The 21077-nt window shown below is 35.0% G+C and overlaps 2 protein-coding genes across 3 annotated transcripts in view; both read right to left on the bottom strand.

Moving 5' to 3' along the window:
- Positions 1-436: 436 nt before the first annotated feature.
- On the bottom strand, positions 437-10149 carry LOC143881458 (R3H domain protein). Its single transcript, XM_077384532.1, has 7 exons — positions 9848-10149; positions 8987-9057; positions 8086-8194; positions 5052-5134; positions 3360-3518; positions 1342-1443; positions 437-774 (listed from the first exon to the last, which is right to left on the bottom strand). Exons 1-7 carry the CDS (start codon positions 9915-9917, stop codon positions 610-612), a joined length of 759 nt encoding a protein of 252 aa, XP_077240647.1. The 5' UTR covers positions 9918-10149; the 3' UTR covers positions 437-609.
- A 1782-nt stretch (positions 10150-11931) lies between these two features.
- LOC143881457 (uncharacterized) overlaps positions 11932-21077 on the bottom strand; it is a 28448-nt gene continuing 19302 nt past the window's right edge. Inside the window, exons 5-9 of one of the 2 annotated variants that reach the window (XM_077384530.1) lie at positions 19278-19364; positions 19068-19184; positions 16286-16378; positions 13886-13916; positions 11932-12372 (exon numbers count right to left, since the gene is read on the bottom strand). In XM_077384530.1, the coding sequence (XP_077240645.1) occupies positions 12188-12372; positions 13886-13916; positions 16286-16378; positions 19068-19184; positions 19278-19364 (513 nt within the window). In that variant the 3' untranslated portion in view covers positions 11932-12187. The remainder of the gene's footprint in view (positions 12373-13885; positions 13917-16285; positions 16379-19067; positions 19185-19277; positions 19365-21077) is intronic. The other variant, XM_077384531.1, reaches the window with a different exon arrangement.

Here is a 21077-nt window from a genome sequence, read left to right as displayed (position 1 = left end):
TAGTATTTAAGCAGCTGCCAAAAAGCTGTTACAATTCGTAAAAAGCCCTTATTCCCCATAGTTTAATTGAAATTTGTAGATACATTATCATATTTTTCTAGATAGAAATCCACTCCCTTTTCTTAAAAATGTCACTACCTTCATTTTACACTTCCAATTAGCTGTTAAAGTCTAATAATTCCCACAGAGCTGTTAACAGTTGATCAAGATGTGGAGTGCCATTATCAGCAGTCCACATCCCACAGAGCTGTCAACAATTCCCACAGCTGTCAGCAGTTAATAAAGTGTGGAGTGTCATTATCAGTACAAAGGTGTTTGGATATCATTTCCCGTTCTTAATTTACAGAAACAAAAGAGGAAAGAGCATTGATGAACATTACCTACAACTAGTACCTGAACACCAAGGGTGGCATCACCAACACCTAAAGCCTTTCACTCATGACATGATTGCTTGGTATAAATGGGTTCCACACACAACTCATCCTAAGTAAATATTTAAATCTAACATTTATATAATCACTTTTAGTTTACAACTGCACATGATCTTAGTATAATTTATCTACAATGCACATGCAGAGAAAGTAGAACAAGAAAGTATGAACCTTCTTACTATGGGGAGCCGTCGGTGAACCCATTCTTTGCCATTTTCAGAAAACGGGTTAGTGTTATGTTTGGGATCTCTCGCGAACCAGATTTCTTCTTCTTTATCCTCACCATCTTTGATAATTTCGCTCCCTTTGCCGCTGTGGTGGTTACAGAGACCAGGTCATAGAACTGTGCAGAGATTCATCAAAATGGGTAGAGTTAGACAGGCAAGAAGCTCCAACTGTCCATTTAAGATAATCACAAAAACATTACAAAGTATTTCCTAACAAATAGGGATCCCTTCGGTCGATTTTCGGGAATTCAGGTTGAAATTTTACGTTAAAATTGGGTCTGATTTGGGTTGATTCCAATTCATTCTTTAGAAGAAGCTCAACCCGACCCGACCCAAGTTGCACCCCTACTAACAGAAGCCATGGCAATCAATTAGCTTTGAAAGCAATCCAACAGAACATTTTAATTTTTAGTTGAAAATGGCATTTCCGAACCAATAATGTGGGCATAAACTATCATTCATCCTCCCTAAATGAGGAAATTAACATTCTAAAACATTATTTTTTCACCACAGCTATTGAAAAAAGCCTATACTCTGGCTCTCACCAATGTTTGATCCACCATGTCATCATATCAAAATAGTCAAACGTTCTGCTTGATTGAGATGGTTCCGTGATTAAATTAGTCAATAAATTGGACAATCTTAAAAAAAGAGCATTATAGAGGAAACAAAAGAAAGCTTACCTCGCAGACACCATGCAGCAATAACCGATGAAATGAGTCTTGAACATGCAGCACCAGGACATCACCATCTTTACTATCCTTAATGAATGCCCATACACATTCCTAACATTAAGCAATCTTAATTGGGTCATAATTGTATTCCAAAGTTTAGAATTAAAAGATAAAAATAATTAAATTAGAGCAATGCTAAAACGAAATGAGCACAAAAAACAAAAGTTGCCCATCTGCATTAGTCTGCAACAGCTGATTTTTATGAATGAACAAAGTGTAGTGGAGCTAGTCTGACATATCGGCTTTTGCTAGGATCACCAATTTTATGTTAAAAGTTTTGAGCTAGAAGTGCCTAATAGTAATTGCATAATTACATCCCTGTAGGTAATGATAACCAGATGAGATACTGTATGTGATTACTGAACGTTGAGGACAAGTTAAGAAGTTTAAGAAAAAAGTAGATTGAAAGGAAACAAAATAGACCAAGGGAGGAACTTAAGATTTGCAAGAGCAATGATGGAAACATCTAGGATTTAGGTTGGGGGGGAAAACTGAACATGGTAGTTTATTAGTTTTTTTGGAAAGAAAGGACAATGTTGATGTAATAAGTACCGCTTTCAGTAAAAACAAGAATGACTAAATTTTTATGTCCGCACTCAGAGATAAGGATCAACTATAGAGCCACAAGTTGGTTACCATACCGTGTAAAGTTTTAGGATAAGATTTGGGTAAGAATAAACTTTGTACTAAACAAAGGATAAATAAATAAATATATACACAACAAATCTATACGGAACTAATATCCACACTCACTGGCACTCTTCATTTTGCACTTCTCCGATATTTGAGACTATTACAATTTCAAAAAACATATCAACAGCCCATTAGAGAAGTGTTTAACAATAAGTGTCATTATAAAAAAGGGAGTGAGGATACTATTTCTCTATATATATTTTTTTGAAAGTTGACAAAGTTCATTAATATTTAGAAAGCAATCGGGACCAGAAGTCCCATCTACAAGATATTAACATGTTTTTGCATGGGCATACATACCCAAGACCAATTCAAAGATAACCAAAAGGTGAAATACAAAAGTTCTTTCAACTGTTCCATAGCATTCTCCTATCCAACTCCCCTGATGATCTTTCACAAAAATCAGCTACATCTTGTGCAAGAATTAGATCTCCTAAGAGCCTCTAAAACCAGAGGAGGATAACTTCATCGGACAGAGCAAACCTGTGATCTAAATTGTAAAACTTCTAATTCAGAAGTAGACCTCCAATTGTCAAGCATAAGGAATAACATCCAATCCCAAAACCATCCTTATCCCTATCAAAGTCTCTAAGGCATATCTGATCACTAAGACACCCCGGAGGGACAAGCTAGGCTGAGGACTTCTTTAATTCTAGAATAAGTCCCATCAACTCAGATACGAATACCTCCTCATTCAGATTCAAAGTGGAGAGTTCCTCCTCCGTAGGGATGTATTCTTCTGATGCTTTCTTCCTAGAAATCATCTCTTCTAACGTATGAATTCCTTTCTTCTGGTTTTCCTCCCAGCAAAGACGCCTAGAAGCCTGTTCCTCCTCCAGCTTTTTAATGAAAAAGGGTGTTTATGCAAAGGGGAGTGGGATTCCTTAATGGACCACTTGCTAGTCAACCTACATATATTATTTCTCTATATATGTACATACATTATTTATATATGTGAATATATACATTATGTGTGTGTGTGTGTCTATATATATATATATAGAGAGAGAGAGGCAAGACATAAATATCTCTAGGCAGCTAAACAGATTGCTACAACTAAAATATATTTATAGAATGAAGTAAAATTACAACACAAAGACAGATCCAAATAAAAGTGAGAAAAGAAAAATGAAATCCCTATTTCGGCCAAAAAGATATGGCTGAGGTTATCTTATAAAAACAAGTTTATAACTGATCATAAATCGAAGCAAAATCAATACAACCAATCATCAATAGAGTGCATTGCATGTCATTCGCTCAACAGTTTGATGTACCTCATAGCCTTGAACAAGTTTTGAAAGGAAGTGGCTCCTTAGTGCTTCTCTTGTTCGGCAATCAACTCTATGCCATGCCTTCAATGCAGCCATCTTATCAGTATCAACATGCTCTTTCCTTTTTGTTGAAGAATTTTGTAGAGATTCTATCATGGTCACCTAGTAAATGAAAAAGACACGTCAAATTACAGCAACATGCAGCCTTGGAAATTGATATGCCCCTGTATCTAAGATTATACAAAAAATATTGCATGGAATATTGTGGGAGGGCTCTGCATCTCTGTCACAGCTTAAATTACTCTGAGAGGAACTCCAAGAACTATTCATTGAGATATATGCAGGGATTAAGTTAAGGACCGGTTTCTTTCAATAACGATATCATCTAGTCACATGGTGCTGGGGGACCATTGATGAGGTCATCCAACATGGATTTCGAGTATACCAACGTAGAAAGAGGCCCCAACAGCCACAGCCATCACCTCCATTTGATTCAATGAAGGATATTCTAGCTTTGATTGAGAGGGATCTAGACTCAAGAGCATACCGGAGTTTCAAAGATTTATTTATTTTCATTTTCATTTTTTATTTTGTTGTGCTTATTTATGTTGTATTGAGACAATTATGGAGTGCCATATGTAAGTTTCTCTTTTAAAGAGAGAGCCCAAGGTAGTTATGTCCTATCATAACCACTCATTGCCAAGTGTCTGTCTCTTTTAAAGAGAGAGCCCCAAGTAGTTATGTCCCACCATAACCAGTCATTGCCATGTGTTAGTATCTCTTTTAAAGAGAGTCCTATGTAGTTATGTAACTACTAGAACCTCAAATCTCTTAAAAGAGAGTGCCTTGTATTTTTTAGAGGGAATGAATGAGAATTAGAGCATCGTGGGCGTGAAGCTCCTCCTCTCTTCCAAGTGTGATGCTTGGAACCCATAAAGTCCTCCATCTAGTGCCTTTCGAAAGGAAATTCTCATTCATTTTCAGAAAGTATCAATGTTAATTTTCAGCTACGATATTTTATGGATTTTTGGACACGGATTCATGTGTCCAGTGTCGACACAGATACGAGGTGTTTAACATGGCAACGCCTAATAATCAAGAAACGGGGACACGCCCAAACACGTACATTCATACAAAATTACTAATTACTATCATAATTTGCAACAATATAAATACAAAATTCATTTAACAAACTAATAAATCTTAAGATTAAACAACTATAATCTATTCATCAATCTAATCTACTTTTGTTCAGTCTCCAACATACAATGAGAATAGGATACAACAAATATAATATTGGAACACGAGTTTGTTTAGGATTTTAAGTTTAGGGGATGGGAGATAACAACAAATATTAGTTAAAGAATAACTAAAATAAGAGTTTATAATAGAATAAGAGTTAATAACAAAAGTGTAGTTAACACAATATTCAATAATAAAAAAGATTGTCACACTTAATACGGTACAAAAATGTGTCAACACACCCATGTTAAGTCTGACATTTCTAACAACACATTTAAAAGTGTCGAAAGCGTGTCGACCCGCGTGTCAGCTATATGGTAAAATATATCAATGTTAACTAATGGTAAAATATGTCCCTTGATTATCATGTTCTTAAGTCATGGCCCATAATTTTGTGTACATTAAATTAGAAGTGCACTTCCAAAGCATGCATGAACAAAAGAAACAACAGACCTCTTTATCCATGTCAACATTCCTAAATGCGTCCCACTCTCCCATATTTGTCATGCAAAATGGTGACAATGGTACATCATCACCTGTAAAAAGGAAATGAAACATAAATAAAAAACTATAAGCACTATAATAAGGAAACACGGACATTGCAATGATAAATTAACATCAAAATGTGAAACAAATAAAGTTTAAAACTCAAATTTGATATAGTGGGCAAAATGTGAAACATCAAAAGAAGAGCCTTATATTTTCTCTGAAAGATCACCATGAAGAAAAGTAATCTTCATGTCCAGCTAATGTAACGGCCAAGACAGAATTGAAGCAACGGATAGGAGAACATAAATAGAATTCAGCTTAGCCACCAGTGTCAGTGTCTCCTTATAATACACACTATTAACCTAAGTGAATCCATACGAAACCAAATGAGCTTTATATCTGTCTAGATCCATAAGGTTTATGCTTGATGGTATAAAACCATCGGCAACCTATCACATTCCATCCATGGGCAATTCAACATCCCAAAATCTCTATTTTTCAAGTGCTATCATTTCCTCAACCATAGCCTCTTTCCATTTAGGACAAGACAAAGCGTCTAAAGCTAGCAGGAATTGGAGCAGAAGAAAAAGAAGCAATAAAAGCATCCAGAAGCAGTAAAAGCATGAAATGTGCCATTCAAACAAAAAAGCATGAAATGAAGGCAAAATAGATTGATAAAAACAAAATTACTAATGGGATAATGAGTACAGGGAGAGGAACATCACTATCCAAGTAAGAGACTGGTTTGCCAATATCAGAAAAATAAGGAAGGTCTTCAAAGAATGTTACAGCCTTAGAGATATACTTCTTACGAAAGATAGGACAATAGCACTTATATCCCTTTTGAGAACTGGAATATCCCCAGAAAATACATTTAACAAAATGAAGACCTAACTTATCTCTGGTAGGACCGAGAATATGAACATAAGATACACAACCGAACACCTTTAGTTGAACAGAAGCAAAGGACTGCTGGGGGATAAGAGATGAAGATGGTATTTCCCTCTAGGGGTAGAAATGAGCATACAATTGACCATATATGCAGAAGTTAAGACTGTCCCATACCATTGCATCTCTGCACTTTCATCCCAATGAGAAGAGATCTAGTAATTTCAATAAGATGCCTATTCTTCTATCTAGCAACACCATTTTGCTGAGGGGTACAAGCCCGGGAGGACTGAGCTTCAACACCATGTTTGAGGAAATATTCCTTTAAGCCATGACATTGATACTCCCCTCCTTTATCAAAACAAAAAACTTTAAATTGAGCATCAAATTGGCTCTAAGCCATCTTATGAAAAAAAAAATATGATGTTAGCCACTTCACCTATTTTTATTATTTTTTTTTAAAGGGCAAATAGATATTATATTAAGAAACGAGACCGAGGAAGTCCTGAGGAAAATACAAGATAAAATAAAATAAAAACAAAAACATAAGTTGTACAGTAATCAAGAAGCCGGAAACTCAAGGGGAAAGATAGTCAAACTGTTCCAAGCCCTCCCTAAAGACTCCCTCTCTGGCTAATTTATCTGCAATCTCGTTTGTTGATCTTTTCACATGACATGCGTGAAGATGAAAGCTTCCAATTATGTCTTGAATCTCATCAAAGAAAGCCGCAAATCTCCAAGGAGGAGAGTGTGACACATTAATCCAACTTATGACATTTTTTGAATCACTTCACCTATATTTTTCATCAAATATAGCTATGTAGGACGGGAATAACCTCAATAATACTTAAATGATGAATAAAATAAACACACACACACACACATTACAAAGGTCCCTATGGCCCAATCCCATACATCTCCTGCGGTTGGGGAAAAGCCAACCCACAACGTTTCTTTATTCACTTCAAGGGAAAAGCCCAATTATGAAGGCGGGACTCAGCAAATAATCTGCAAACTTAAGTTAAGCGTAAGTGTTCAGAAAGAACATGAAATGACAATATCACCCCTCTATTTAAGTGATGAATAAAATAAAAACACACTCACTCATGTCTCACATGACATTACAAAGGTGGGGCCGTATGGCTCAATCCCATGAATCCCCTCTATTCTTCTACTGTTCTACAAGAATCAGAGGTCTTTATGTACCAACAATGAATTACTCAGTTGACAGTATGAAGGTGTGGGCCCTATGGCTCAATCCATAAATCCCCTCTATTCTACTATTCTTCTACAAGAATCAGGAGTCTTTATTTACCAACAATGGACTCTACAGAGATGAAGTCTGGCATGAAATAATGAGTCAAAGTTCTATATCCCATTTCTATGGCCAATAATTGTATTCAATGGTCAATAATTGCCCGATTCTCCAGTGCATGGATAATTATAATTCGGAGAAAAATCCTATGAGATAAACGAAGGACGCAACAAATTTTTTTAATTTGGGTTATCTAGTCATTGTTATAAAATAATAGGAATATAAACATGTGAATTAACCTTCTTGCTCCCTCGTGCAATCAAGGGAAATGCATCGATTGTAACCATTAAAGTTTACATTTAGTAAGATATATTCTGCTCCATTCACTAAAAACATTCTAAGCCTAGTCATTTACAGAAGACAAGGTTTTAAATTTCGGTTTCGGCCTTGCCTTGCCCCCAAAAGGCATTACATTATTATTCCGAAATTTCAGCAGAAATTTCTGAAATGTCGGCCGAAATTTGGGATAAGGCTTTAACTTGGTTTCGGTTTGAAACCAAAATTTCGGCTGAGATTTTGGCCGAAATTCGGGAAAAAAGGCATTACATTACTATTCCTGAAATTTCGGCCGAAATTTGGGATATTTCAGAAATTTCGGGTTCTTGTGATTTCGGTTCCGATCTCAACCGAAATCCAAAATTTCGGTATTTCGGCTGAAATTTAAAAGCTTGACTGGAGATCGACTAGACAGGTGTTAAACCTTCAAATATCGAAAAAAGCCTGTATCAACTATAATCACAAGGAAAAGGAACACGTTATGGGCCAAAAAAGATATTTCTTCGACAAAATCATTACCCCATGGAGGTGGAGCAAAGAGGCCTCTAATTTCTTCAACATTTAAACGAGGGACGAGTTCGATCAGTAAACGATCATTTAACCATCTGCGAGAGCGTCGATTACTAACCTGAAATACCCAACAAAATAATCTTAACAAATTATTGAAAATTAATTCAAAATGTATATTTTTTTCAAAAACAATAACGCCAATAAGTGAATAAGAAACAAGTTGCTGAAAATTCCAAAAGATTAGTCACATAGTACCATTTCATTTTAAAAAAGATGCATTAATAACTTGCCATGTGACTTGGTTTATAGGCTAGCTCATTCAGAAATAAATAACTATTCAAGCAAGGGAATTCAAAATCACCCTTTAGACAATTAATAATGCATTTGTTCTTCAAGAACCTAAGGAAAGTTTCAATTGAAGAATAAAACTAAAATGGATAATATAATTAACTGTGCCAAATTTGGAAGCAAAACATATGACAAACTACAAAGTCAAGATAGGAAATTGCTAGGGACAATCATAGAGCCTATATTCTAAATTTTATGTACCACAATCTTTTCCCACAAATATATAACTTAGTTTCTTTGAGTTATGAGCATTTTAAATAGGACTCACGGGTGTATTATGAAAACTATAAGTGAGGTGAGAGTTTTTAAGTCATTAGAGGGTATTTTAGTCCAAAAGTGTTAGGTATTTGTTAACAAAATGGAAAATGGGGCATTCAAGAGAATTACATCTACGTATAACACCCATTAAGAAACAAACAACTGAATAATAATAAACTTGAAGAATCATTTGCTAAAAGCTTGCCTTGTGGTTCTTTCTTTTTGTTTAAGTGTTAAAATTTTGACCCAAATCATTTAGGCCCACCACAAAAATAGAATTTTGAACTCTCAGAATAAAGTCTACCTTGCTGGCCAAGTTTTCAAGAAGTTCAATCTTTCTTTCTATCAACAACCCCCGTGACTTTGAAGTCCCTCCTGGAAAAAAAATGTCAAGAAGGTAAAGAATTAGAAAATGAAAGCACACATTTGCAAACAAAACAGAACATCATGAATTACAAATAAGCTGCAAAAGAATTAGAAAATAGTTTGATGAAACCTAAATCAATCTGATAAAACTAAGGCCACAATATTTAAATCAAAATCAGAAGAGAATCAAAACTATAATCACAGACCCAAAGGTAAAGAATCTCAAAATCTAAACAAGGACGACAATTTTCCTCCCTCAAGAATATATGGGTCTTATAATTTTACATTACAACATGTATAAACTAGAAGAATCCGCAAAAAAACATCGATATAAGTTACGAAATTCGATTCAGTCTCATGGAAAGAAATTTAGGCCATGTTTGGATTGCAAGAAAAACATATAAAAAAATTTCTTTCCATGTTTTAGAGGAAAATGGTATGATTTAAAGGGTTATTTTCATAAATTGAAGGTCCTTCTAAGTTAAAATTGAATAGGTTCGGTTCAATTTATCATTTTCATGTGTAAAAAAAGTAAAAAAACTTAGAAATATTTTTCCTTTCCAAACTTTTCCAAAAAATTCCTGCAATCCAAACAGAAAAGGTAAAATCCCATGACCGAATTAAAAGAACCCAAAATCAGTACATGACTAAATTTGGGTCCTCAATTTTAGATCAATAAAATCAGAAATTTGTCGTATTGCATCGAGATCTAAAACTAGAACTCTTCACACGTGTGCCCCAAAAAAAAAAAAAAAAAAAAAAGAGGAAAAGAGAAGAGGAATTGAAGAAGGAATAATACCATATTGTGGGCTAAAGATTGACAAACCGAGAATGTCTTCTTCGCCCTTCAAAACCTCTGAATTCGCCATTTTTTTGTTTTATGTCAGAAATTCAAAGTCCTGTTAGGTTTGGTGTTTGTTTCTTCTGTTCTCGGATTTGGGGATTAGAAGAAATAGAAACAAGAGAGGAAAGAAGGGATTTAAAGAAGAATATCCAAAAGATTCTACAGATTCCTTCAAAGGGAGGTAAATGGGTTTTTGACGTTGTTTCTTGGTACTGAAAATCTATTTTTTTTTTAATTTTCTGCAACCCTCGTCCCAAACAAATGAATGGTTCGGATCATCCTATAATAGAGGTCCACAAGGAGTTTTTTTTTTACTTAGGACAGCCCCATTAGTGTATTTATGAGTTACGAGTACTTTTTTACACTAGAGGGGGTTGTCCCAAGTAAGAAAAAGGGGCAAATATATCATTTGCCTTTGTAAATGCGTCCTGCCGTGGTCCAAAAATGCAGTGGCCCACATGGATGGATGATCTAAATCGTTCATTTCTTTTTTCCCAATGGTGAAAATTCTACGAATCAAAGGGTTAGAATCATCCTAGGAAATTGAGGACTGCTAAGCTGAATGGCGCCCCTCCATAAGTCAAGCAGCAAACGCCCCTCATTGGATCCACACCCGAGTGAATTTAATTATTCCTGTCGTTTGTATTTTTAGAAGCCCGATATAAATGCATAATAGATTTTTTCCAAGGGTGCCTTCATTTTAGCATTCCTCAGAAACTTTCATGTCTTCATAATTTCGTGTCTCGTCCTCCACAAAATTTCATCTATTTTCTCTTGGCTTTAAAATTTGAGAAATGCTAAACTCAGGGGCGCCCTTGCAAAAAATGGGATGAAAGGGCACCCCATTGGTTGCTCGTCAGCAATGTGCTTTTAATGTTCATTGACTTTTCATCCACACTCTGGTGATGTAATATTTCATCCCCTTTTTGCAAGGGCGCCCTTCACTTTAGAACTCTTAAAATTTAATCTACCTTTTCTCATCATTATTACAAGACATGAAAGGCCACATGAAAGTAAGCTCTAATTGGGGAATGATATTCCCTCCCCACCCACCTGACGGATAAAATGCTTTAACATTATTCGTTAAGTTTTAAAGGCAAAGGAAAACGTTAAAGGGGTGAATTTATCCTCAAGCAGTGAACCATGCTCACAGAAACCGTTAAAGGGGGGATTTTATCTGTTTAAGAGAGGGGAGGGCGATATCATTTCCCATTCCCCCTTATATCATCACAAAATCCTTGGAAAATAGGAAAGGATTACCTTTTAAAAGGATGATTTGGAGACTGATTTTTAATTCTATCAAAGATTAATGATATGGCGAGAAATTGTATGGTGTAAGCCTTAAAACTATAAGGCCTACCACCAAACATCAGCTTCTCAAAAAGTGAGCTGCTGTTGGATCAAACATCAAGGGTTTGTACCTCCACCGTATAGTTGTGAGACCTTATACCATATAAAGACTCTGATATGATTTCTAAACACAGACACCCCATAGAAGTGCTCCATACCCCTCCTATCTTGAAGGAAATACCCTTGTCTAGTTTATTCCGATTTCTATTTCTATTTCTATTAATTCCATGCCACCCGGATCTCTTTTACAAGAATTTGCACTCCATCCGAAACCAAACTTCATTGCATGTTACCCAGATAGTTTACAAGTATTGGCACTCTAGAGTCCAGACCAAAGTTCACTAGAAATATGAGCAAAGAGCTTATGGGAAATGGCTCACGTGAGAAGAAAAAAAATGAGAATCAACCATTGTAATCCTTCAAAAGATTCATGTCCTGGTGGGTCATGTTGAACTAAATCCGCTTCCCTTTTTCTTCTTTTTTTTTTTCAATGATTTCTTCTTTTTTTGTTTTTCTAATATTAAAATAATGATGACATGGAATTTGCCAAAACCCTAACTTGCCAACATGAGGTGGGAATTATTATTTTGCATCCAATAATCAGTTTTGGACTCAAAATCAATTCCCCAAATCCAAAAGCAGTAATTTGTAGATGCTAAAAGCTTACGTTTCAAGCAAACTGGAAAAGGGAGGCAAGATAGTAATGGTGGAGATATTGCACCTTACTTTCACTTGCACCATGCATGTTTTGTACATTTTCTTCCTTGGGAAGATTATTCCAAAGCATATATTTACTTGAAAGAATCAGGCATTCTCTCTAAAATTACAGTTCCTAAGTATACCAGTGGTGTGTGAGAATGGAATCACCATTTTCCGTAATATCATTATGCCTATATAGCTACTGGATCACAATGTGAGGAAAAGAATTTACATGGGAGGAGAGACTTAGTTTCCTTGGTTGTCACCAGAGTGGTCAATCTTGATTATGAGGGGCTGGTGAAGATCCGTGGGTGGCTCCGATACGACGGGTAACTGAGGTGAGGCAAAGAGAGTCTCTATCTCTGTGTTTTCAGCCAATGCCTTGTCCAGAGCAGTCTTTGCGACTCTCATAACACAAATAATAAGAGCCACTGCATAAGAGAGAATGAGAAGAATTAAAACACTGTTCTGCTGAATATCTCTACACTTTAACTGCTAACCCAATAATCGGTTTGGTGGCTCACCATCGGTCATCATAATCTCAAACAAACAGGGCCTAAAAGTTTGGTTGTGGATACACTAATTTTATTTTCTATTCTAGAGTTGTATTTGTGTGTGATTTGCACAATGCATGTTCTGTAATATAAAAAATGTTTCTCCATTAGAATTTTCAAAGGGCTAGATCGGTCAATTGGGTTGATGTAAGGGCATTTGAATGCATGATCGGTAATATAAGAAACGTTTCTCCATTGGGAATTTTCAAAGGGGTAGATCAGTCAATTGGGTTGATGTAAGAAATTAACTCAAATTTGGTAGGAAATGTTTGCCTAGTTCTTTGAACAAGGACTAAGAAGTTGGTCTCAGTAATTTAAGAAATGTTTGGTCATTAGGAATTTTTTCAAAGGGGTAGATCAGTCATCAATTGGATTGATATTTTTTTTTTAAAAAAACTCACAAAGTTATTAGAAAATGTTTGCCTAGTTCTTTGAACACGGATTAAGAAGTTGGTCTCAGTAAATGGAAATTATACGAGTGTAGCTTCTCCCAACACATTTATTAAAATTTGTCACTTTTGTAATCAAGTCTTTCAATTTAGTTTTTTTTCCCCTTCTTTCGATAAGTTCAAACAGTACTTTAGTTACAAAATACACTGTGACAGTAAACTGCAGTATTTAACTCCTAATGAAGTTTCCCTGTATCCGGAAACATCGAGGTAATGAGTTCACTCTGAACCTACCCACCAAGAAAGAATGTGATGTAAAAACCAGAAAGGAATTCCTCTCAGCTCCCCATGGTAGGCGGTGTCTGTTTTGGAGAAAGAAGAGTTGCCTTTAGGTCCGGTCATCAGCATTGGCAGTCTGGTTGATTTTTATGCAGATTTAGGTTATTGAGGAGTTGATCTTTTATTAAGGAGTCGATCTTAAGAAAAGAATTGGACATGTTCAATTTACTCAGTAGAGAATATTGTTTTTTGGTAGGAAAGCTGGCTTGAACTGACATCCTCGTGGTTGCCACACTAAGGACATTCCAACTGAGATATGGATCACTCAGCAGAGAAAGTTCAATCAAGTTATCTGTTAATAGTATTTTAGAAATTATATAAGTAACAACAATCAACAATACAGCAGTAAACTATAGAGTTCCTCTCTATTTGAAGCTCTCCTTACAATGTTTCATGGTGTGTAATGTTTATGTCCAAGGAGAGATAATGTTTCATTATCAGGTTTTGCTGATCATCATTTGGAGTTTGTTTAGTATAAAAATTCTTCAGGTAAATTCAAGTTGTTGGGGAGTTGATCTAGGATGAGCAGAATTAGACATGCTCCATTCCATCAACTTTCTTGAAAGTAATATCAAGTGTTTGGTTCAGTATTTCTCAGCATAAATAAGATATAACCAAATTCGGAGAAGAAATAAGTAAATTGTGTAGTTATCAAGACCTACCAGAAACCAAAAGACCCAATATAATAAGTACCTGCATCCATGATGAAAACAGTATCAGAATAAAACATGATAAGGAGACACTACTTATGGGTGTGTCCTGTTATTTTTGGGAGATTTGTGTGAAGTATCTCCCAATTTGATTGAAGCATTATGTTTTATAATATGCTTTCAAGGGAAAATTACCAATAAAAGGAAGAAGATATTATTGGTGTAGGCCTCGACCTCCTAATTTTGTTTCTGACTCGTTTTTTCAAGTTTCAATCAACCAACTTTCTGACTCGTTTTTTCAAGTTTCAATCAACCAACTTAAACACATATCCGATGACTTTAATTTTTTTTGGCAAAGCACCATAAATCATCTTAAATCAAGAACATATGATTGGCATAGGCCATGACCCAAACTAGTCACCTTGACTATACGGTTGCTGATGTCAACAATATATACCAAGTTGAAAATCTAGTAGGATGAATCTAGGGTTTGGAAGACGAGAAGATGAGGAGAAGAACAAGTCATTGAGAGAGAGAGAGAGAGAGAGAGAGAGAGAGAGAGAAGTTAAAAAAAAAAAAATCAAATCTCTATTCTCCCCTTTATATGAATAAATTATAAAATTATGCCAAAGTTTTAAAAAAAAACAAAAAACATATAGAAGTTACTGGTATTTGTTATATTTAGAGAAAGACCATGGACTAACATCTGATACTCCCTTGCATGTTTTATTTTTTGCATGACTTTTTAACTTACAGGTCATTTGTCACAAAACGCTTTTCATAAATCAAATTCATTGTCATGCACTACACCTAATGCTTCCGTGAATAAGGAAAATTGGATTTGACTGATTTCTTGCCTTCGTGCAATCATCACGAAACATCGGGGGAGGGAGAGTTCAATTACAGTTCTTTGTGTAGAGAATTATCAATGGTTTGCTGAGAAAGGTGTTCTTATGCAAAGAACATAGGCCATGATAGCCTTACTTTGGTATTTTATCTGGTTCATTAAGCTCTTTGTCTAAAGCCTTTCACGAAAATTAGTATATATCTTAACGAGCAGGCACCTGCATTTACATCGATAAGGAAGCCCACCCAATGGATGAAGACTTAGCTAATCATAGAGTTAGACTCCTGAACTCATGCATTATGTAGTTTCCGCATTTAGGATCAATAATAGGCGTATCAGACCTGCTTTTTGCATATATATCGTTATTTGGTACCATATTAACTTCTTTGGACTTCAATTTAATTGGAGAAATAGTTTTGTTTGTATATCGCTTTCTACTTATCTATTGTTATTTAGGTACCATATTAAATTCTTTGCATTCCGATTCAATTGAGAAATAGGTTTGTTTCTACATCTTTTTGACATGATGATACCTTTTTCATATATGATATTCATGGAATATAACAAATTTTCAAGATGCATGATGAAATAGTAGACACATGACACTCCTAATCTCATGCTAAACAGTATAGACGTTCAAGTCCTCTTTAAGCCACCATATTGAGAGTGCTCATTCAATGAGCATTCTCAATAAAAGACCACAGATCTAGTTGGTATTGATATACCAGGTATATGTTGATACGAAGTACACCAGCAATCACCATGATTCCAAGTAAACCTCGGATCTAGTTGGAATTGGAATAGGATTCAGCAGGACATGACAAAATCTTGGCGATCTTTTCTATCTACAATGATTCATAACTAGATTCTTAGTTGTGGACACTCGGCGACCTTCTCTATAAAATGAATGTGCCTTAATTAATTTAGTAGCTGTAAAGAAACACACATAATATAATATGAATAGCACTACAAGTGTGACTAACTGATGTACAAGATATGTGTCACTTTTTAAGTGCTCAAGCTAGAACATAAGATACTAGAATCCTCTCTTGTAATGGATAGGGATGATGATTGTAACTGACATTACTAAGAGAGCTACAAAGGGGTCAGAGGATACCCCTTGCACAACACCCCCTACCAAACAAAGAATTTGGACAACAACACTACTAAGCTGATCGAGGGATACAAGAAAAAAGATATCTTTAGATCCTTAAAACATTCAACAATTTCATCAATAAAGAAAGCTATGCATGTGTTGCGTGCATGCATGATGCTTTCGAAACTCTTAACCAAAAGAAAAGTAGAAAACTCCACTAAAGGGAGAACATTTTGGTAGACAAGATACAACTAAGGAACAAAAAACTACATTTATACTGGTTCAAAAAGAGATTGGGAGAATTTGGAAGTTTGAAGTATAAGATTAAGGGATCCTAAACAGGGCTGACCACAACTAGACTTCATGATTAGAGATTGGGTGTCATCGTATTGAACACTGACATAATCCAATCAGTGAAGCAGAACACATGCAATTAGGTCTATAAAGAAAGCAGGGAAAAATGGCTTACCCAACGGGTTCTTGAAACCTCATTCCAGCCATGCGTGACATCAGAAAGATCTTTTAAAGTTGTTCCAATGTATACTAGTGCAAAGGTTATCGGCTGTAATGAAAAGACAACTAGATGTATCAGCATGTGGTCGGCGCCAATTAAGAATTGTCAACAGAATCACAAGAATCCATGGGCAGAAAGTTACAAGTATATTACGCAACATCGAGTCAGAAATAAGCCACATATTAAAATCTTATACAAACATGCATTTAATATGTGTGTGATGTGTGTGTGCATGTCTATATATATGTATGTGTGTGTATCCATGCATGCATGTACGTATGACAAAGCAGCTCTGATCCATAAGGTTAAAGAAACTTACGATAGTTGATTTGAGTACAGAAGTGTTGAAGAAAGAAAAAAACTATACAGCTTTTCTTCCTCTATGTAAGTGTTTCCTTTTGTTAGTGTATGTGCGTTTCATTGGTTTTTTTTTTATGATATTTTTTTACTACGGTTTGTTAGACAGAGCTTTGCATTTTTGTCGCCCTGTGCATTGCTAGGGGTTTTCTACTAGTAGATGTATAAAACAATAAAAAATTTATATAAAAACCCATCATTAAAAGAAGAAACATTATGAAACATATAAAATATATAAAAGAAAAGACAAAAAATAAATCTGCATAAATAGCACCACAAAATGTCTTCAAATTCTGTTGCATACATACATATCGGATGAATAACGTATGATTTTGATGCATTACAGCTAATCTGATTAGTAAAGAAAAACAAGTGGCCTCACCCTTTGGAAAGCAAACTGATGTTGAAAGGACAATATAATGGAGGAGAGGGTTGAAGAGGATTAGGCCCATTACTCTTTCTCTGTATTCTATTTCTGTTTGTCTCATTATAGTGTATTTATTTCATTAGATTTTAAATTCCTTTTCATCCAATGGGCATCCTGATAACTGTATTTATGCCCAAGGACAGTTTAGCATCTCCTCTTAGTGACTGGATAGATGATGGTTCATCAATTAACAAAATATAAGGGCGAAACTGTTACTTCCTTTTTATGCAATTCGTGCAGTTACAGCTTAAATCTTCTTCATCTTATTCTTCTCAAAATCATCACATTCCAGCATTCCAAACCTAAAGGTTTGTCAGTTTACTCGAGAAGGTCGAGATTTCTTCAATTACAAGATTTATTGATGACCCACGATGGTTTCCTACTTTCCCTTGAGCAGAAGAAAGTGTATAAATGAATTTATAAACAAAAAAAATTGCGGTAGATTCTGATATCATAATTCATTGCAAGATTTAAACTGTCTAAGAGCAAGCATGTTACAAAGGAATTTCTCTATATGATACTTAGTGTACTCGCTTCTGATCCATCTAGTATGATAGAAAGGAAACGGTACCCGCAGGACAGTCATCTCGCTCAGTGTATAAAAGCTAGCAAGCCATGATTATTGACACAGACAAAATGTAAATATGGATCATTAAGAAGGATCTTATCTAATGTACTCTAATGGATTTACCAAGCACTTGATTCCTAGGAGTCAAAAATCAAAATTCATAGTCTCAACATGTTTTGGCTTGCTGTTCTCTTTTACAAATGGAAACAATGTAAAATGAACGAAGAGCAAACACAGATACAAAGATATTATGTTTTAAATTTATCTTTAGCTAACTCTATTTCTACCGGGCATTCAAATAGTTTTTTTGTGCAGTTTTGTAATAAAGCTGTGGACTAATCTGAAAGACAGAACATGACTCGATGAATTGGATGATTTATAAGATGAATGATTTACATTAATGAATTTTGGAACTCATCAATGAGATAGAATTGGATGTTGTGGCATGTAGAATAATAATTCATCTGTCTAAATGGGTTCTAAAAACGATCGATTTCTGTTCGAATAAAAAAGAAGATAGAGGTTCCACTTTGTGATGCAGATTGTCGGCCCCCCAATAAGTGGCATATTTGCCCATTAGGATTTATTTATATGTTTTTAATTTTCCATGTTTCTTAGTTTCTAGGATTTTATTTTCGATGTTATTTTTAGGGATTTTATTTTCCATGGAATTTTAGTTCCATGGAATCATCCAAAAGTAATTTTATTTTCCATTGCAATGGAACTAAAATTCCATGGAAAATAAAATCCCTAAAAATAACATGGAAAATAAAATCCTAGAAACTAAATAACATTAAAAATAAAAAATATGTAAATAAATCCTAATGGGCAAATATGCCACTTATTGGGGGCCTACAATCTGCATCATTGAGAGATTATTAACTTTTGGATGATTAATTGAATTGAGAGCTTCTCCCCCAGATTTCTTTCTTCCTCTATTCTTCTACTTCTCTTCTTCCCTCTCTTCTCCTCTTCTTCTTCTACTTCTCTCTGAATTCTTCTCCTCTACTTCTAATCTTCTCCTATTCTTCTTCTTTCTCCCCTTTCTTCTATTTCCCTTCCAGGTCCTACATCACTTTGCTTTTCACAATAACAAAAATCTCATTTTTATGTTGCATCCACAAAATGAGATAAATGAGAAATGAATCATCAAAAAACATTCAGATCTCTCAATTTTATCGAAGGAATGATGTGTTCCTATTGATGTATACGATGTACCACCCAAGACTTGAACTCTTGTCAAGTTGGTTAACAATAACCATGGCTACCTAATGAAGACATGCCACACTTTCAAATTTATGTGATTGCACTTTTATTTAGCATGTCCATTGGGTACCAGAATAATCAAATTGAAGCTTTCATGTATCCATAAGTGGAAAATATACCATCATTCCGAGCCAGGAAGCCACCATGTATTCTCCAATGCCAACAGGAGTTACGGACAGGAGGTAATTCAACATGTTAAATGGAAGTAAGGGAACAAGTCGAAGCAGCAACACAATCTGGGTAATGAAAAAAATGTGCAGCAAATTACTTAAGGATTTAAATATCTTGCATTAAATAATCGAGTAATTTGAGTTTATTGTTATTCAAACCTTAAAGCCAGATCTTTGAATTGCAATAGCAACTGCCTGAAACTGTGGATAATCTTTCAACTTAGAAATAACATATGTCCTTCCAATCTGCACCACAGTACCACAGTAAGGTTTTCTATGCAACAGATATTCTACAAATTTATAAATGATGACTTACAGAATATACCAATTATCATCAAGAAAATATCCTCATTTTCGGTTGACCACAAATGTGATCCATACTACTAACAAGGGAATTTTGAAAAATGAATCCATTACTCATCAATTACGGTAAAAGAAGCAAAATGAAAAAAAAAACAATAATATAATAATAACAGCACTAATAGTAGTAACAATGATAACAACAACTTAAAGCACATGCAGAAAAAAGGACATAAAAATTACCAGTGGCAGTTGAGAAGAGACTTATGTGAGAAGAATAAGTTGTTGTTGGCCATTCTGAGCTGTCCTTCACATATTTCTGAAGGAAATACTAGGGCAGATTCCCTTGCTAATGTTGGTGGGCATTGCTCTCAAATCAGGGTGTGGCATGAGATGCCCTGTTTTGTAATTTTGGTTATTTTTATTTATTTTTTTCCTTTTGTGCTTTTGGATTTGGCATTGGTTGTATCTTTTTGTCTTTTCTAAAATTTTATTTGTTATTAAAAAAAAGTCTGCACAGAGGGTGACAGAGTATCATGTGACAAATCAAAACTTATCGGCAAGGTACGTTAGAATAAAATACAAAATATGGTTCCAGATCGAGAAACTAACTGCCAAAACAGGACAAAGCCACCAAAAATAGAAGATAGTTTCAGTCTTTCAGAAACTAGTTTGGCAAACAGCACGGTAATGACACCATCTCTGGTTTATAACTTCAGATCCTTAGTCGAGTTTAAACAATAGTATTTCCCTTAATTTCTTACATGTAGGAGTTGAACTCGAAATACCATGCGCAGAACTACCAATGGTGATCTTTGGACTGCCCATACTACACCCACATTTGTGCATTTTTAGTAACCAATCTCGAAAAGAATTGGACTGCTCATACTAAACCCACATGTGACACACTGAAAAAACAACTCCTCAATCCAAGAATTGGAGAAGGATCACCTTTGAACAAAGAACAGTAAAAGCCAACAATGTTTATCAATTATGATGTTTTTTATTAGCATTATTGGAAATTTGGAATATTTCTGTTGGGCTTTAGGAAGTCCGCATTTTAAATACAAGGGGTGTTTGAAGCTTCTAGAGTTCCTACTTTAAATTGAAGACATTTAATTTAAGTATGAAGGCGGAATTAGGATTTCTTTATAGTTAAAAACAATTTAGAATCTAACATCTATGTTTAAAATAAGAGCAATGATAGATACAAGGGAGCCATTGCATAAAGAGCCGCAAAAGGGCTCTTCATTGGCTCCAAGTCATTTTCAGTTACAATTTAAAATTGGTTGAAAAAGTAAAATCAGTTATATTTGATGACTTGGATCCAATCAAGAGCCCTTTTTTGGCTCTTTATGCAAGGGCTCCCTTGTATCTATCATTCCTCTTAAAATAAAGTTGGTTATCCTTCCTAACAAGATGCTTAAAATCTATAGATTATTTGGGGATAATTCTAGATGTGTTCAGGTTAGAAAGTGGCCAGGAAAGGGGTTAGTGTGGTTATAAAGGAACTGGGGAAGTTTTTTCAACGTAAGAAGGGTCACTTTATATGATGCAAAACATTGCTTTTAGGAATTTTTTGATGAATTACAATTTCTGGTTGTAAGCTTATTATTGCGGCATTGCTCTTTGAAAACAACACCAAAATTCCATATTTTT

This window comes from Tasmannia lanceolata, unplaced genomic scaffold (genome assembly GCF_043159265.1).
Source record: "Tasmannia lanceolata isolate RefF3 unplaced genomic scaffold, GAP_Taslan_0.1 ptg000007l, whole genome shotgun sequence".
Classification (NCBI taxonomy): Eukaryota; Viridiplantae; Streptophyta; class Magnoliopsida; order Canellales; family Winteraceae; genus Tasmannia; species Tasmannia lanceolata.
The sequence above is the reverse complement of the archived record's forward strand: the minus strand, read 5'-3'. Positions and strand labels throughout refer to the sequence as shown.

Coding starts and splice junctions, on each gene's coding strand:
- LOC143881458 (XM_077384532.1), bottom strand. CDS start 9,917: ATGGCGAATTCAGAGGTTTTGAAGGGCGAAGAAGACATTCTCGGTTTG. Junction 1,444..3,359: donor AACTTGTTCAAGGCTATGAG/GTACATCAAACT, acceptor GCTTAATGTTAG/GAATGTGTATGGGCATTCAT. Junction 775..1,341: donor TGCTGCATGGTGTCTGCGAG/GTAAGCTTTCTT, acceptor ATCTCTGCACAG/TTCTATGACCTGGTCTCTGT.